The following is a 17,813-nucleotide window of genomic DNA, read 5'->3' on the forward strand; positions in this document are numbered from 1 at the left end:
GACTTTGAATAGTATAGATCATCTCGTGATGTCATCTGACTGCACATGAAAAGATCTTCCAGGAGTTTGAATGTCACTTGGAAGACCTTAGAGGACATATAAAAACCTCTGAATGGTACCGACACGAGAAGAGCATCAACAAAAACGAACACTCGTATACATTCAATCCTGAAATCTCAATTCTCAAAACACAATGCCTTCTCTTCGCGGCACTCTTCTTTGCCTGATGGCTACCTCTGCAACCGTTTACGCCGAGCGCTTGAGGGTCGTCTGGTCGACCGGTGACTTTTCAACGATCTCCGGTCCTGCCGGCGGCAATACATTTGGCCACTTCAATGGCTTTGCGATCCTAAATGAGGCCGGCGAGGCTATCTATGACCAGGCATATCCCGACGACCATTCCCCCTGTTACAACACCGGCGACGGCCGCGAGTTTACCATTGAGGGTGACTGCTGGGCAACCCCACGCAAGTTTAAGTGCAAGGGAAACTTTGGAGGCCACCCTGAAACCTGTGAGGTCAAGGACGGTGATGGCAATAGCCTCGGTACCGGCGAGGGACATACCAATACAAAATTCATTGGTATTTCTATTGGTCAGGATGCGAGCTGTGTCGTTGAATTCGACTCTGATAGCGACGGGTGCCCTGTTGATGACGGAAATGGCCCCCTTCATGTTACCTCAGGCTAAACAGCTTTTCAAAATCGCTTGAAAGATCAGGACCCCCTGCAGATATTGGAACCTGCTTTTGTTGTATTAAATTTGAAAAGAAAATGAATCTTTCTGATATACTGCAAGTCTAATCTAAATGAAAGATCTTCGAGCCACAGTCACCTCTGAGCAATATTGCCACCTCTCCCAAGGCCCAATACTGCTAACGGGCTAACCCCCTATTAATTCCGTCTGTGGGAGGATATGCTAGAGTGCCGATAAAGCAGTGGCCCGCCCTAATAGCCAAGCATTACACGATAGCTCGAAGCTGTCTGTTCTGCGCCAGACGTGCAGCAATCAAAAGAAAACCACCTAGTAGCAAGGATACCCCCGAGAATATTGACAGGGAAAGATACCCATATCTCTCAACTAGAGCACCACTAATGGGTATATTCGCCATACCACTGCAGTTTGTGTCAGCATCTCAAATCCTCATTGTCATTTCAAGAAATGGTGGTCATACGATAGAGCTGTGGAAGCTGACACAATCCCGATTGCCAAACCAAGAGTGGTAGAAGTAGCAACCTGGGCGGCACAAGCTTGCTGGAGAGATAAAATGCCCTGAATATATGGTCAGTATTGGAAGCTTCTTGCCATTCGAGAATAACTCACTCCAGACGCAAATCCGTATGCAGCGGACCAAATTACCAGACCAACCACAGATGTCACCTTGGTCCAGCACAATGCAATAACCCCTGCGGATATAGTGGCTATAATGCAGCAGTTGAATTTTCCGTACCTATCAGCAACGATGCCGGGAAGGATTCGACCAAAGAATGAAGCGCCGTTCACAATAGAAACAGTATAGAATGCCAGGGATGTCGAGAATCCTTTCTCAACCGCATAAGAAGTCGTATAGAAGAACGGTGAAAACATGCCAAAGTATGTGATGAACATGGCGAGGCACAGTAGCTGCAGCGATGGCTTTCGTAACAGGGCCAGGGCCTCTTCCTTGTGACCCTGCGGTTTGTCCTTTTCTTCGGTGGTATTTTTGTCGCTTTCCTCCTTTGAATCGAGACTCTCCACATTGGTTGTAGGTGTTATCGGAGGTTTGGCCACTGCGCAAGAGAAGATGAGGCAAGGAATCATGATAAAACCGACGATTCGCATCGTCCAAGGAAAGCCAATATTGGGAGCATTGATCAATTTGTCGATTGCAATGGGCCAGATAACTCCGCCGAGCGACGAGCCCGCAAGAACAATCCCCATCGCTGCAGCACGCTTCACTTTGATATGTTGTCCGACCAATGCGAGTATTGGCCATGTTACCAACCCCATTGAAATCCCAAGCACCACACCCTGAGCGAGTAGAAATTGATAGAATTCCTCGCATAATGAAGTCATCATAAGTGCAAAAACACACCCGAATGACCCAACATATACCATCAACTGTTGAAAGAGATCATTAGTTTCTTCCGCAATGATCGAGGAAGAGTAACCTTACCGTTGGTCCAAAAATATCAAGCATTGCTCCTGCACCGACAGATATAGCGAACAAGAAAAAGATTGCTATAGCCCCGAGCCAAGCGATAGTAGATGTGGAGCTTGAGGATAGCTGATTCTTTGTGTAGTACTCCTGAAAGATACCGAACGAGTTCATAAAGCCCACAGTGCAAAAGGCACACGTAAAGGCGCCGAATATGAGCAGCCATGCTCGGGTCCTTGAAGGGTCAGTGGTCAGTCATACCATAACTTGAAGCATATTTCACATACGTGTATTCAGTCGGCGGACTATCTTTTAGTCCCATTTTGTCGGCCAATGGAAATCTCAAAACTGGGGAAGTTACTTTGGCTTGAGCTAAATAGACTGCGGGATGCCATGTTCTTTTATAAGAAATCCGACTAATTACATCTACGAGGTAAATGATCGCGCTCGGAGTCTCCGAGCTACTGTTTAGATCCTCGGAGGCACAATCGCCGGATATGGTTTAGCGTCTCGGAGAATCCGCGGAATCTCCAGACAAACATCTACAAGCTCGCTCTCTCCTGCGCGGAAAAAAAAACAATGATCCCACAGTCTTTTTGCTTTCGCTGTTCCAATTACTGTTGAGATTTTTTCGACGAGATTCACAGCATGAAACGACGACTGGATTTGGGGGTCGCCACCCCAGGCTCGAAGAGAGCATCTCGACAAGACCCCGTTTCCTGCGAGTCCTGTCGAAAGAAAAAGCTGAAGTGCGACAGAGAGCTTCCATGCAGTAGTTGCACTGCACGAAAACTGGAGTGCAGTTATGGTGGCTACAGCTCGGGCACAAGCTCGGGCACAACACCTGTACGACCTATGTTAGACAGTCGCGTGCCTGAATCACCTCGGACCGTGCAGTGGACTCCACAACAGGACACGGACACACAAAACCGCAATAGAAATGAGCCCCTTTTGACGGCGGATTGGCTTGAGACTATTGTTATGGGACACCGCGTCCCGAGTACAGTCCCCGCCACGTTGAGGGCGGAGCTTTCCCAGCGCCGGGAGCCCGAGCGCTCGCCCACAGAGCAAAATACCACACCTGGCGATCGATTTCCTGCGATTTGTGAACGGCTCGCCTCTCGTGAGAATCCGGCGACTATCCATCTTCCGTCGTATTTGCCACCACTGGCAGAAGCCCTAAGTCTATTTCGGTATTATTGTAAATACCTTGACTTCCAATATCATGTCATCATACCCAGTCGTGTGGAGCAACAGATTGAGACAATTTACGACCGTGTTGCGCGAAATGAGGCTATCAATTTGGCCCATACTTCGCTGCTATTCGGTATCACTGCTGCGGCCTTGTATTACCAACTCTTGATAGAGTCACCCGAGCACGCGGAACCATTCAGTCAGGAATGCACATTTTTGGCAGGCGCCGCATTGATCCAGAGCAATTATATCCCTTATCCTAGTCTAGAAGGACTGCAAGCGACTATGATCATTGGTCATCATCTGTCCAATATGAACTTGCCCTCTTCCGTCAGCCCTTTATTTGTGCATAGGTCATTTGTGAGTCAAGCCACTAGTATGGGCCTTCATCTTGTGGACTCACCTCGGGTTGTGGCCGAGCGCTCAGCAAATGAATTTGACAAAACCAATGTTGAACTCAAACGACGGCTGTGGTGGGACTTGGCAACATATGACTGGTATGTTGATAGCAAGAGACCTTGCTGGTGCTGTGACTGATGATATCTGAAGGTTATTAGGCTTTTTGAGCGGACCCCAAGAGTGGACCTACTCAATCCAACCTCAGCATATGGTTGTACAAGAGCCTTTAAATGTTGAGGATGAAGAAATCGAGAGCAGCGAGAATGGTGTTCCTCTTTCTACCCCAACCGCAATGTCATTCAGTCTCTGTCGATTGAAGTTGGCTGTTGTGTGTCGCCAAATAGTGGACGAAACGTCACACTACCATCTCTATGGCCAAGAGGTACCTTATGAAAAGATACTCGAGCTCGATCAGAAGCTTCACAAGATATACACCGAGGTTCCCAGTTACTTTCGCTTTGACCAAGCCTCCCGGCGTGAAAACTCAGCGCTTTATCGTGAACGACCAACTCTCGCGTGGCAGCGAGCTCTAGTACAGCAGGGCTTCCATTCACGGCTATGTCGCTTGCATCGCCACTATCTCGTACGTGGAGCAAAAGATCCCAAATATTCCTATTCGCATGTCGTATCTCTTCAGTCTGCCCGCAAGGTGCTTGAAGTAAAACGCATTATGGATGAGGAAGACCCTGTCTTCACACCGCATAGCTCGGTCATATGGGCAGTCATGCACCACGTATTCGTGGCAGCTGCCATCCTTCTGATAGATGTGTGTTTCAACTGGGATGATATCTTGGCCGAGAAGCGAAAAGAGGAAGTACTGGACGCTTGTCGAATGCTCAGCCGGGCACAACAATCCTCGCCCACCGCACGTGAGGGAATCAATGCCATGATGGACATTTTGCGAAAGCATTGGAAACACGAAAAAAGACCAAGCTCCCGCAACTTGCAGGAACTTTCTGCCTCTTCGAATTTAAATGCCACAAGAGCCAATGTTCCACAGCCGGGTATCCCCACACCTGTTTCATTGTGTTCTAAGGGCCTCACGTTTCCTCCGGAAGTTTCCAATGGCCAATCGACGGTGTGCCCTTCAGCAGATGCATTGCTTAGTCCAATGCCACTAGAAGACATATGGGCGGAGATGCTAGAGAGCAGCGGTAATGTTGATCTGAATACACCAGATTGGACAGACTTGCTCACCGAGTTGACAAATGTTACTTTTCCAAGCGAGTGAGTAATGAAAGATGATTCTCGTCTGACTGGGTAGAAGATGAAAATATGACAAGTATCATTTGATCGATCATGAGGCTCTGCTAAGCAACCTAAGGCAGTAAGGCGCCAACAAAATTCCCTTTGTACGAGATGCACTGGCTAGACTGCCGTACCCCTCTGTTTTGATGATCCAAAATCAAAACAATCATTTACTTCCAACCACCACCCAGACCAAACAATACCCAAACTCGAAGACGTGTCCGACAAGACCTCGAACCATACAATAGCTAGTATGAAACCCGATATCCAATCAATTGTCGATCGCATCAAGACTGGAAATGCCACGCGGATTGTCGTCTTGACTGGCGCTGGAATCAGCACTGGCGCCGGGATCCCAGATTTCAGATCTCCAAACACAGGACTGTATGATAAGCTCGCTCCACTCCGACTCCCATACCCAGAGGCCATTTTTCACATCAATTATTTCTCCCACACGCCTGAGCCATTCTACGCAATTGCCCGGGCACGTCACCCAGGCAATCTCAAACCGACTGTCACCCATGCTTTCCTGGCACTGCTAGCGAAGAAGAATCTGCTCCATTTTCTTTTCACTCAAAATATTGATGGGCTTGAGCAAGATTCTGGGGTTCCCACTGAAAAGGTTCTCTGGGCTCATGGAAACTGGAAAAGTCAACATTGCTATAAATGCAAGTCGCCATATCCCGGTGATCTCATGAACAAAGCAATTCGAGCAGGCGAAGTGCCGTACTGTCTTGAGACCGGGTGCGGTGGTGCGGTGAAGCCAAATGTTGTATTCTTTGGGCAAGCTCTGCCGGCTGAATTTGATGAAAAAGAGAAAGTAGTCCTCGAGGCCGACTTGATGCTTGTTATGGGAACTAGTTTGAGGGTGGCACCTTGCTCTAGGCTGCCAGGTCTAGTAAAAGAGGGGATTCCTCGGGTTTTGATCAACAATGAAAAGGCAGGAGATCTGGGTAATCGAGATGAGGATGTGTGCATACTCGGAAGTTGTGACGATGGTGTTCGTCAATTAGCTGATGCACTTGGGTGGGGAGAGGACTTGACCGATCTCTGGAATGAAGCAGTCGCTGCTAAGAAAGACGATGAAACATTCGAGGGTGGCCCTAGCTTAGATGAGTGTATTGAGAAATTGGCTAATGGCATGAAGGACAAGATGAAGGTGTCGGATGGGCACAGACGCATGTTGGAGAACCATTTGAACAACAAACTTGAGCAGATGATAGCGAAAGGCCCTGCACATTCATAGAATATATACATACATTCTGTGGCGATTGACTTCCGCTCAACCTTGTAATCGAATTGTGCTTAATCCTACTTTGGGCATTACGTTGATCTAAGGAATGATGCCACCATGATGTGACAGCATTTCCTCATCTATTTGTAACTTCCCAACTCCAAATTCACAACTTTCGATACATCCCTGAATACCACTTCTCTCTTCAAATGCCATCCATATCAGCTTACTATGCCTTACCATAAGAATGACCTCCCCTATATCCGCCGCTACATCACCACCCACAATACCGAGGGCGAATCAGTATTTCTCTCCCATGCGCAAGTTCCCGACTACCTCCCGTCAACACCAAGCGGGGATGATGGCGAGATTGCCCTGTTATACGCTACGACGACTATGCCAGCCTCGGTTGATGCTGAGGCGGATGTCGCCATGTACGACGAGTTCCTGCATCAACCCCCTGGGATCACAGTCGATGGCGGAACCGTTTTCCGTCTGATTGATCTCCGTCCGGGAAGGGCGACTCCAATGCATCGGACTGTGAGCGTCGACTATGGGGTGATAATTGAGGGCGATGTTGATCTCCTACTGGACTCGGGTGCTAGTCGACGTATGCATCGTGGCGATGTGAGTGTGCAAAGGGGTACTGCACATTCGTTCCGGAATGTCAGTGACACAAAATGGTGTCGCATGCTGTTTGTGTATTTACCAATGGAAAAGGTGAATGTCCAGGGGAGGGATCTGGAAGCTGAGGTATATGATGAGGGATTTGACAAGCCAGACAACGAGGAAGGACCTGAAACCGGAGGTATGTGATGGGGGCTGGACAGACTCCCAGGAGGATTTGAATGAGGCTAGGTAAACAACAGCGAAACCCTTGTCTCCAAGTATCTACTCTTGATCAGAAGTAGGTCATCATTAGATTGACTATGTTCTGTCAGCAGTCAGAATCTGGAGTCCCTAAGCATTGTCCTTGCAGCCTTGTGGGGTTTCAGCCCCCGTCTTACCAATCTCATGATTATCAATCGGAACAGCAGGCCTAATCCGTGACGTGCTTGGTTATCTTCATTTCTGTATATAAAGAGAGCAAGCCCTCCAACCTACCATCTCTTCTTTGCTGTCATATTCTACTCCTCGCTTCGACCCTCTCTCAACTCCTCTTGTCCAATAGCCATTCCAGATACTTATTTTTATTTTTTTTACCATGGACACTCCAATCCGTCGTGTTATTACAGGCCACGATGCTCAGGGAAAGGCTTATTTCGCTTCCGACGAAATCTTGACACCATACGACCCCAACTCTGCTCCGGCATTCTCAGCCCCAGGACCTGACTCTGGATTCGGGGTTATCCAAATTCACCGGTCGCGCGGCTTTCCTGTGGACAATATGCGCCAGCTCTCCGATCCACACAAGACTCTCGTCCCACTGGTTGACACCAAGGGACCTTCCTGTCGCATCCTTGATCTACCCCCAGCAGATGCAGGATGGTTCCATCGGACGCTGAGCTTGGACTACGCTGTAGTTTTGTCTGGCACCGTCGGGTTCATCACCGATGGAGGCGATGAGAAGATCCTAAATCAGCACGATGTCATTGTCTGCCGCGGTGTAAACCACGAATGGGTGAATCGAGGCAAGGATATTGCTCGGGTCTTTGTAGTGGCTATCCCTAGTAAGGAGATTGTGACAGAGGATGGAAAGAGATTGGAGAAGACACCTGCGGGCGACATTTATGATCCCAAGGAAGAGGAAGATTGATCAAGGAGATGTAAACTTAGCCAGAGGAATGTTTCTGTTCTATACTTCTCGGAAAAGCGGAATATTCCGAGCTCTCGGAACACGGAACAGGGCTTCCGACGGAATTAATTCCAGTTCTCCCCGCGCCTTTTCTTCGACATTTCTGCTTTTCCCACATTTGCTTTAAAACATTCGCTGTGACCTTAATTTCACATATTCTACTTGTACTCTTATTCTACATCGTTTTTACTATATTTTATTGTACTGTGCCACCAATTGCCGCACTTACAGCTGCATAGAAAAATTACCCCACGTCGCAGATCTCTAGTTGACGTGCAGTATGGATCGCGACCAGTTCAAGACCGCGGCTCACTCTGCCATTGATGATAGTATGCGTCATCCTACCTCTGTGCAATTGTCAATCTCAGTGGTGTTCAATCTAACCAAGCTTTCGTGCAGTCGTCAAGTACTTCGACAGCGTGCCCGAGCGCCGAGTCCTCCCCGCCGTCGAGCCCGGATACCTTCGTCCTCTGATCCCAGATAACCCCCCTGATGAGCCAGAAGAGTGGGCGCAAATCCAGCAAGATATTGACACCAAGATCAAACCCGGCTTGACCCATTGGCAGTCTCCAAATTTCATGGCATACTTCCCCGCCTGCGTGACATACCCCAGCATTCTGGGTGAGATGTACTCTGCCACATTCACCGCCCCTGCTTTCAACTGGTTGTGCTCCCCAGCATGCACGGAGATGGAGACCATTGTTATGGACTGGGTCGCGAAAGCTCTGGCACTGCCAGAGTGTTTCCGCAGTACATCAGAGACCCACGGCGGCGGTGTCATCCAGAACAGTGCGAGTGATGCTATTGCAACTATTATTGTCGCTGCCCGGGAGAGGCGTGTGCGGGAGCTGCTACTTGCCGAAGGTCTGAAGGAGGGCACACCGGAGTATGAGGACCGCAAATTCGATGTCCAAGCCAAGCTGGTTGCTATTGCCAGTGATCAAACCCACAGCAGCGCTGCTAAGGGTGCTTTAATTGCGGGTACTCGCTTCCGCGGCGTGACCACGCGGCTGGAAGATAACATGGAAATGACTGGACCTCGTCTCCGTGAGGTTCTTGAGAAGTGCGATAAGGACGGACTTACCCCGTACCACCTCACTATGACCTTTGGTACCACAAATACTTGCAGCGTGGACCGCTTTGCAGAGCTGAAGGCAGTTCTGCAAGAAAAGCCGGCGTGGCAGCGTATCTGGGTGCATATTGATGCCGCCTATGCTGGTGCATCGCTTGTTGCGGATGAGTGGCAGTATATCGCGAAGGACTTTGCGGAGGGTGTTGACAGCTTCAACATGAACATGCACAAATGGCTGCTGGTCAACTTTGATGCTAGGTAAGCTTCTCATTCCAATTGTCTGTGGGCAAATCTGTACATTTGGTCTAACATTTTTCAGCGTCCTCTTTGTCCGGAATCGCTTTGATCTGACGAACGCACTGGATATCACACCAACATATCTGCGCAACCCATACTCAGATATGGGAACCGTAATTGACTACCGGAACTGGTCTATCTCTCTCGGCCGCAGATTCCGCGCACTAAAGATTTGGTTCGTGATCCGGAGCTATGGTCTCAATGGCATGAAAGCGCACATCCGCAAGACGATCGGGTTTGGTGATCTCTTTGCTGGCTTGGTGCGCGATCGGTCCGATCTATTTGAGATGGTCACAAAGCCAGGCTTTGGCTTAACCGTCTTCCGCGTTAAGAGCCCTCAGGCTTTATCTGACGGGGCGTCTGATCGCGTAGCCAAAGATGAAGTTGCTAACGATCTGACCAAGAAGATCTCTGAGTTAGTCAACGAGCGAGGCGAGATCTTTTTTACCTCTACAGTTGTTGACGGCGTCTGTGTTATGCGGGTGGTTAGTGCTAACCCTATGGCCGAAGAGAAGTATATCCGCAATGCCTTCGACGTTATCGTCCGTACAACGGAGGAGGTGTTGCAGGAGAAGAATTGAATTGGAAGTGATGTAGTATATATAGATACGTGGTGATATCCCCTATACATGCATATCTAGACGAAATAACCAATGAATTAGATCAATAAGATCCATAGATACTCTCTGCTCAACATATCTTTCCAGCCTTATCTTTTTCCCCCACACTAACAGCAATTGTGGATATCAATCTCGCGTCTCGCACCAACCCCGAGTCAGATTCCAGATTTTCCCCCACGCGGGGTGGGCACTACTATAAGAACTTCATTCCTGGAAAACACTCGTCATTCACTTTTACCCCTCCAATTAGACACCTATACCTAATAATAATGTCTTCTCAAAATCCCTCGTAAGTTGGTAAATTCCTAACTATGCGATCAGTACTGATCATCACAGGTATGTCCTCGTCACTGGCGCAACAGGATTCATCGGCGCCCATGTCGTTGACAACCTCCTGGCCCGCGGGTTCTCAGTCCGAGGCTCGACAAGATCAAAGCAGAAGGGAGAGCAGATGAAGGCTGCACGTCCGCAGTACGCCTCAAAGCTTGATTTTGTCGTTGTTGAAGACTTCACCCAGATTGGTGTTTTCGATTCTGTGATGGACGGCATTGACGCAGTCATCCATGTAGCGAGCGTAGGCAGCTCACAATTCTTTGTTTGTGAATGACTGAACGTGCTAACATCTCTCACAGCCATTTTTCTATGACACTACCAACAACGAGCAGGAATTGATCTTGCCCGCCATCAACGGAGTCAAGTCAATTCTTTCCGCCTCAGCCCAGTCAGGATCAAAAGTCCAGCGCCTTGTCATGACATCCTCCTTCGCCTCAGTGGTGAATCCTAGCAGCACTCCAGAACCAGGATTTACTTATACTGCCGCGAACTGGAACCCACTGACATACGAGGAGGCAATCGATCCGAAATCCGACTCTGTCACCGCGTACCGTGGCTCGAAGAAGTTCGCCGAAGTTGCAGCATGGGAGTTTGTCAAAGAGCATAAAACCAAATTCGACCTGGTGACTCTCTGTCCTCCTATGGTTTTCGGTCCAGTCGTGCACCCCGTACCAACGGTGCAGCAACTCAACGAGTCAAACATGGTCCTCTGGAGTGTGGCCTCGGGTGCGGATCCACTTCCTGTAACGCGGGTTCCCGGTTGGATTGATGCTCGCGACCTCGCCGAGGTGCATGTTCAGGCTTTGCTTACACCTGAAGCTGGTGGAAAGAGATTTGTGGCTGCTTCGCCGGAGCCATTCTCGTACGAATATGCAGCGGATATCATTCGCGATGAATTTGACTGGGCCAAGGAGACTGTGACCACGAATTATAAGATGGGTGAGAAGCCCACTGGCTCTTACGGAATCGATGGCGATACTGTAGCTCGGGAGTTGGGAGTGAAATATCGGCCGTTCAAGGAGACTGTGATCGATCTCGTTGGACAAATTAGGAAACTCGCAGTGTAATGTACCTATATCTCGGTGAAGTCATATAATCACATCAATGGATATCATTTAGCGTGTAACTCAGTCCTATGCACATACCTCCCGGGCTCGTAGACTCATCCGTTGCCAATAGAAACGGGTGAAACAGAGCAGGTGTGAAGGAGAAAGGAAGGAAGGTGCAACTATATAGCTTGTTACCTCATTATTTTAGACCCCACCCAGGTGAGATTTGTCTTTTGTAACCCTTCGAAATGTCGCGTCTGCTGCAATCAACCCATCCTACAAAGTACTACATACTACAACTTGAAGCTTAAAGTATTACATACTACAACTAGCCGTTAAGGCGCTAACCTGAAGATGACTCAATAAAGTCATGGTGCGCGAAATGTGGTTCTGCTGGTATGGTCATAAAGCAAACAGGACCCTCAACGAGATGAGACCCGAACACTCAACTTATTTTGGAGTCGGGTTTGATTGATCTATCGCCTGAAAGCTATTCAGCAATTCAGGTTTCGAGATTTCCTGGCGTTATCGAAGTGGGGGCAAAACTCGCAGGGGGCTGCGCCTCCAACGTTACAACTGTATATCTAGCCAAGATGACATGTCATTGCCAGTCGAATATTTTATTGTTCTTCGCCATCTGCTCTCTGACCTGCCAGTTGCCAGGTCAAAAATAACAAGTACACTGATCGCACGTATCAAATCGAGCTAAGGCTACGGCGAATCCAGAAGTCACGGTCCGATCCAACGAACATGTAGGATATATGGAAGATGTTATCCCTTAAGAAAGAAATATGGGTTGACTCTGCCATTTCATCTTGCTTGGCTTTTCGGGTAGCTAAACTCACGGTATAATACAACACCGTCAAGTGGATAAAACTCTTCCTCTGTATCATCAAGACTGCATATAATCAAATTTTCCCCTAGCTATATCCCTAGCTATATATTTAACCACTTAGAGGGAGATCCATGGTGAACGGATTAAGAAATTTCCCAGGCTGTTTGTCGGTTTCTTGTGATCCCTCTCTTGGCAGCTTAGTTTTTAATCCATAGTTTTTTCTCTTTTGCCTTCATCGCAATATACGAAACCACACAGCCCGGTAACTACATGTATGTATAATCTATTCACTCGCCCTTCCAGCTACACTAGGATCCCCAAGGCAGATATATCAATAACTTGGATTTAGGACGTCTTTTGCCAACTGAAAACGTACGCATGGGAAGATACCTAGATAAGTACTCCGTACTCCGTACATATATGAGCGATTAAACAAACCATTCCGAGGTAGGTCTTGGCGACGCTTCCGAGGGATTCAAGAGCTGCCCCAGTTTTATGCTTTATGTAATCAAATATGGCCCTGAAGGGCTGAGCCCCTTTTCCACGCGTAATCGTATTCCAAAGTTGTCAGCCCGCCAATCTCTGCGGGGATTATTGCATCCAATGCCCACTAGAGACAGATCTTCAACTGGCTCCCAGCCTTGTTTTCTCCACACGCATTCCGTCATTATTTCCTTCCAGATGATGGAGATCCGTCACTGAGGTCATGATTGGATTCCTTAGTGGGGGTAGAAGATGATGGCTGAACTTCCAAGGTTGTTCTCCCAGTTATCACAGCTTCGGATTGGTTACGTTGAAAAATAATTGATATCCGCACACCCCTTTTTATTTGCGGCACCACCTTAAGCCTTTTTAGGATTAGCAACGTTAGCCCCCACTCCCACGTGACTAAATATCTAACATAAAGTGGGGCTCTTCACAGGGGTCCGGCACCGCCCTTTGATTCTGCCGGTGCCGGTACTGCCGGTCTTAAAATAGCATATCTTTTATCAAATTTTTTCCATCAAATTCAACAATATTTGAAAAAAGCAAGACTGGGATATGATTTATCGTCATTTCTATCATTTCTACACATATGTTTTACTGGGGACAAATCTTGAGATAGGTCTTTTTTCTTCAATATTCCGCAGATCGGAGAGCGCACTAGTGTATCTATGGTAGGCGGTCAGTAGGCGGCGTGTGGCCCCCACATAACCCACTATGCGCTGTATAAGGGGAAGATTATATCGAATTACATGGTTAGCCAAGAGGCGCTAACTCGAAACTGGTTTAAACAGGTGTGCCACTAAGAAAAAGGGGTTGTGCCGCGATCAACTCGCGTGTCGATAATCAATTCCCGCAACCCCAATGCAACACGCTCATTTTCAAAACTCTCGTTTTCAGATTCAGATGGCCAGTCTGCCCTCAATTTTGGCATTTATATAGTGGTATCGATCTTTTCTTTTGAGGGCCTTTTTTTCATGATGACCACAGTGCATGGTTCCAACGATAATAACCTGCATGACATCAATCCTTTCGCTGAAAGCTCAACAAGTGACGAGCATGACGCCCTGAATACTTCCTTTGAATCCGACCCTAGGTCAAGTGGTTCCTATCCTTGTCAATATGAAATGAGCAGTGAGTCCTGTGCCCTCCAATTCCTCTGGCCAAAGCTGATATCAACTTCTTATCGTTATCAAGGACAAGCCGAGCTGGCCTCTGCGAACTCAGGCTCAGACAAAAACGACATCTTCCATAAAGTGAAGAACTTTCTTCGAAAAGACAAAGCACCGACTCCCGATGACGACGGCTTGGCTGGTTGGCCCCACCACGGCAGACCCTGCAATTCGATATCCATATTCAGACAACAGACAAGACAGATTCTCAACCCCAGAATCATCTTCTCAGGTGCATTCGCCGCATCGGCAATCATTATCTCCGAAACCAAAAGCCCAGCGCTTGTAATATTCATCTGGAACCTCCTTGCTATTGTGCCGCTGTCGATCACGCTCACAGAAGCCACTGAGAGGATCTCTAAGGATTTGGGTGAGACCGCTGGCGCTCTCCTCAACATCACTATAGGCAATCTAGCGGAGCTTATTATTTTGTGAGTGCCAACCTTAGAAGTACCATAGTTTCTCATCAATATATACTGACTAGCATATAGCGTGTAAGTTTGCATATAGCAATCAAATTGACTGCCTTGGGGCCGAGTCGAAACTAATCTTCTATAGCACTGCTTTGTTGAAAAACAACATTAAAGTAGTCCAATCATCACTCCTTGGCTCCATCCTTGTGAACCTCCTCCTCGTTCTCGGGTCTGCGATCATCGCAGGCTGTATCTCTAAGAGTGATGTGACTTATAACACCGATCTCACACACTCATTTGTGGGACTTCTCAATCTCACAATCTCTTGTCTTATGATTCCAGTAAGGCAATATTTCAAGTGTCCTAATTACATTGGATGCTAACCTTGAACTTAGAGTGCTTTCTATGGCAGCGTGAAGAGCGTCTCTTCTGCTGATCATATGTCATTATCCTTCAGCAGGGGGGTGTCCATCATCCTCCTCGGCACATACTTCTTATACCTTTTCTTCCAGTTCAAATCACACGCTCACTTGTTCCTCTCTACACGGCTTCAAGTGCCACCGTCAACCGATGATCATGAATATACAGACCTCGAATCGCATCCCACCGTGCTTGCAAGCGCAACGAGCAGAGACCTTCCTCATCTAGAGATGCAAGAGGTGCGATCACGGTCATGTTCAGTCGACGCACTGACCGCATCAGCAATGCCACTGTTTCACAATGAGCCATCCGAAGGAAGACCCAGCCTCAACAGACAAACGCAACCCCCTCTCGGAGACATTCTCGGATGTTCCTGCGAACGTTATGCTAAAACGTCCAGCCGAATGATATCCGTAACACTCCTCGCTCTATCAACAATTCTCATCGCTATATGCGCCGAATTCTTCGCCTCGAGCTTCTCAACACTCAATGAACAGGGCGTCCTTGGTGAATCATTCGTCGGCTTGATTATCATCCCCATCGCCGGAAATGTTGCCGAAAACGTTACTGCGGTTGTTGTGGCCTCAAAAAACCAAATGGATCTGGCCATCAGTGTTGCTCTTGGATCAGCCATTCAAATTGGTCTCTTGGTTTCACCTGCAATGGTTCTGATTGGCTGGGCTCTCGACAAGCCCATGACCTTGCACTTTGATAAATTCGAGATGGTCACACTGATTGGGGCTGTTATTATGGTCGATTTCATCGTTCTCAAAGGAAAGACCAATTATATGGAGGGGGCTATCTTATGTGCCTGCTTTGCGGCTATTTCGTATGTGCACTCCGTCTATTCTTTGAAGATGTAATTGCTAATATTCTCGATATAGTGTTGGCGCATACTTGTTGCCGCTCGCTTGAGACACGTGTCTCGAGGGTGTTGATCCATGGACGGTAGGACGATCTGTCTAAACCTGGGCCTGCCGATTCTTGCCGTATGTCCATCGATATTTTTGTTATTATTCAATGTAAATAGGAATTGTAGATATAACCTTGAAACCGAAATCAAAATTCTTTTCACCTTAATATGGCTGGGCTGATCGCCTTCGTGTTCCGGAAATCCAAGCCGAAGCCACCCGTTGCAGAAGGAAACGCCATTCGGGAAGTGGATATCAGTTTATGAAACAACTGCTTGGTTCTGCCTGAATGATAGCTGCTCTAGCTTCTCGACTTTCAATCCCGGGTCGTTTTGGGTTGTCGACATTGTCGCACGACTGCCGCCAAGCTCATTCGAAACAGGATTGCAATATATGAGAGCCCACAGAGAGAACTTTCCAACTTACCCCGCGTTACCATACCATTTCAGTTAAATTGTCATTTTCTCGAATCGGCGATAGACTCACCCGGTTAGTAACCTGCAATGAGGCTTCCAGGCCATCCCAATGGCAAGTCACATGGGGACAAGATGTAGCTTCGGCAAAGACCATCTCCGCGGTGGATATGGAGCAACATCACTAAATTCACTACAACATACATCGTATGATGTACATGATACCAGATATGCTACTTCGATACTCCTTCAATGTAGACCCGGGAGAATCGGTTACCCGTATTTGCCGAGCCCATCCGACATAGGGGCTTGCTGTGTTTCCAATATTTCGATTACAAACTGTTCAGAGTGGAGAAGAAAGATAGAAAAGCATTGAGGGCCCACGAAAGTTCCTAAACACAGAAATTACTTCAAATTCGGACCCACGGGTTTGATTCGAGATCAAAATGTTGACATCTTCGCTGCTTCTGCTTGCCTCATTTGGCAGCTTCGTCCAGTCCGCTACCTTGGAGGAGCTCTATCTCCAAAATGCGCCCTCTTCCCCACGCCCCTATGTCATTCCGCATTACGCAAACTCGCATGCCGTCACCGTTGGAGATCAGCTGTACCGCTTCACAGTGACTGGCCCTTCTTCGGATAATGCGTTCACTCTGATGAGCACCAATGCGCCTTCCAGCGGAGCACTAGGTGTGTTGCCGCACATGCACCAGAAGCATACTGAAAATTTCTTCAATCTCAAGGGCCGGTTCCAGCTCTGGGCGGAGAAGGGCAAAGAGGAGCAACAAGCTCGCCTGTTGACAGCGGGTGATTATGGGTCGGTCCCCAGAAACACGACCCACACCTTCCAGATCTTGGACCCTGACACCGAGATGGTTGGCATCATTGTTCCTGGCGGCTTTGAGTAAGTTTGCATATACCGAATTCGTTTAAATTCGTTTAGACTTGACTAACCTGTGAAGGGAACTCTTCTATGCCATTGGAACCAACTATACTTCGGCCACCGATACCCCCTTTGTTCCCGCTGTTTCCAACGACTCTTCGACACCCGACCCTGGCATGATGTCTGCTTTGCAGAAGTTCGACGTCTACACCCAGCTTGACTTCGACCCCCGTCGTGATCTGGTCAACGGCAGCGCTCCTGATGATTCGAAGTGGCACACCGGCGATAATGCTATCCGTGTTTCTGGCAAGCCATATTTTGTTGCGAGTGGATACGGACCCAAGTACCTCAGCTCCAAGTATGGGTACCAGGTGATCCAGCCGCTGGTCACTAAGCAGTCCCAGGATGCCGATTACACTCTTTCTACCATCTCACTGAGCCGCCAGACTAAGGACAATGCGCTCACGTATATACTGTCTGGAGCTGCTGCTTTTGAGGTGGTGGAGGGGGTGCTCATGATTCAGATCGGAGATTATCCTATAGCGACCTTGTACACTGGCGATGTGGCTTTCATTCCAGTTGATGTAGCTTTCACGTATCATACCGAAGTGGCCTTCACCAAGGTGCTGTATGTTAGTAGCGGTAGCAATGGTGTGGATTCGCAGTTGATCAGGGGTGGGAAGAAGTGGAACTTCGCTACTTTCCCGAGATACTGAGTGATGCAGGGGTAGCGCCTTTGTTATGCTTATAATTGAGAGTTTTATAAAATGTAGTGTAAGACGCCAAGGGAAGATTCCCTTCTGATCTGTGCATTTCTTTACATTCTGACTCACACTTGAGGAAATATCATAAACTCAGCATTGACCTAGCTATCCCTGTCGACCCCACTATATACCAAAGTTATCCCTCG

At 48.0% G+C, this 17,813-nt stretch overlaps 10 protein-coding genes across 10 annotated transcripts; 9 read left to right on the plus strand and 1 right to left on the minus strand.

Moving 5' to 3' along the window:
- Positions 1-193: 193 nt before the first annotated feature.
- Positions 194-688, plus strand: N7517_003316 (uncharacterized protein; the record flags this gene model as incomplete). The annotated part of the gene is made up of 1 exon (XM_056721046.1): positions 194-688. The coding sequence occupies one exon, from the start codon at positions 194-196 to the stop codon at positions 686-688; it is 495 nt and encodes a 164-aa protein (XP_056585181.1).
- A 271-nt stretch (positions 689-959) lies between these two features.
- N7517_003317 (putative MFS monocarboxylate transporter) lies at positions 960-2,457 on the minus strand (the record flags this gene model as incomplete). The annotated part of the gene is made up of 5 exons (XM_056721047.1): positions 960-1,113; positions 1,173-1,270; positions 1,322-2,098; positions 2,154-2,370; positions 2,423-2,457. 5 exons carry the CDS (start codon positions 2,455-2,457, stop codon positions 960-962), a joined length of 1,281 nt encoding a protein of 426 aa, XP_056585182.1.
- Positions 2,458-2,783: 326 nt separating this feature from the next.
- On the plus strand, positions 2,784-4,959 carry N7517_003318 (transcription factor domain-containing protein; the record flags this gene model as incomplete). The annotated part of the gene is made up of 2 exons (XM_056721048.1): positions 2,784-3,826; positions 3,879-4,959. 2 exons carry the CDS (start codon positions 2,784-2,786, stop codon positions 4,957-4,959), a joined length of 2,124 nt encoding a protein of 707 aa, XP_056585183.1.
- A 270-nt stretch (positions 4,960-5,229) lies between these two features.
- On the plus strand, positions 5,230-6,222 carry N7517_003319 (Sirtuin family; the record flags this gene model as incomplete). The annotated part of the gene is made up of 1 exon (XM_056721049.1): positions 5,230-6,222. One exon carries the CDS (start codon positions 5,230-5,232, stop codon positions 6,220-6,222), a length of 993 nt encoding a protein of 330 aa, XP_056585184.1.
- Positions 6,223-6,441: 219 nt separating this feature from the next.
- Positions 6,442-7,026, plus strand: N7517_003320 (cupin domain-containing protein; the record flags this gene model as incomplete). The annotated part of the gene is made up of 1 exon (XM_056721050.1): positions 6,442-7,026. The coding sequence occupies one exon, from the start codon at positions 6,442-6,444 to the stop codon at positions 7,024-7,026; it is 585 nt and encodes a 194-aa protein (XP_056585185.1).
- Positions 7,027-7,414: 388 nt separating this feature from the next.
- On the plus strand, positions 7,415-7,966 carry N7517_003321 (cupin domain-containing protein; the record flags this gene model as incomplete). Its single annotated transcript, XM_056721051.1, has 1 exon — positions 7,415-7,966. The coding sequence occupies one exon, from the start codon at positions 7,415-7,417 to the stop codon at positions 7,964-7,966; it is 552 nt and encodes a 183-aa protein (XP_056585186.1).
- A 319-nt stretch (positions 7,967-8,285) lies between these two features.
- On the plus strand, positions 8,286-9,955 carry N7517_003322 (putative aromatic-L-amino-acid decarboxylase; the record flags this gene model as incomplete). Its single annotated transcript, XM_056721052.1, has 3 exons — positions 8,286-8,334; positions 8,405-9,335; positions 9,397-9,955. The coding sequence occupies 3 exons, from the start codon at positions 8,286-8,288 to the stop codon at positions 9,953-9,955; spliced, it is 1,539 nt and encodes a 512-aa protein (XP_056585187.1).
- A 308-nt stretch (positions 9,956-10,263) lies between these two features.
- Positions 10,264-11,394, plus strand: N7517_003323 (SDR family oxidoreductase; the record flags this gene model as incomplete). Its single annotated transcript, XM_056721053.1, has 3 exons — positions 10,264-10,283; positions 10,331-10,568; positions 10,627-11,394. The coding sequence occupies 3 exons, from the start codon at positions 10,264-10,266 to the stop codon at positions 11,392-11,394; spliced, it is 1,026 nt and encodes a 341-aa protein (XP_056585188.1).
- A 2,280-nt stretch (positions 11,395-13,674) lies between these two features.
- On the plus strand, positions 13,675-15,562 carry N7517_003324 (calcium:cation antiporter; the record flags this gene model as incomplete). The annotated part of the gene is made up of 3 exons (XM_056721054.1): positions 13,675-14,297; positions 14,425-14,620; positions 14,675-15,562. The coding sequence occupies 3 exons, from the start codon at positions 13,675-13,677 to the stop codon at positions 15,560-15,562; spliced, it is 1,707 nt and encodes a 568-aa protein (XP_056585189.1).
- A 907-nt stretch (positions 15,563-16,469) lies between these two features.
- Positions 16,470-17,619, plus strand: N7517_003325 (cupin domain-containing protein; the record flags this gene model as incomplete). Its single annotated transcript, XM_056721055.1, has 2 exons — positions 16,470-16,924; positions 16,983-17,619. 2 exons carry the CDS (start codon positions 16,470-16,472, stop codon positions 17,617-17,619), a joined length of 1,092 nt encoding a protein of 363 aa, XP_056585190.1.
- Between the last annotated feature and the right edge of the window lie 194 nt (positions 17,620-17,813).

Source organism: Penicillium concentricum, assembly GCF_028827145.1.
Source record: "Penicillium concentricum strain IBT 3081 chromosome Unknown utg000001l_segment0_segment0, whole genome shotgun sequence".
NCBI classification, from domain to species: domain Eukaryota; kingdom Fungi; phylum Ascomycota; class Eurotiomycetes; order Eurotiales; family Aspergillaceae; genus Penicillium; species Penicillium concentricum.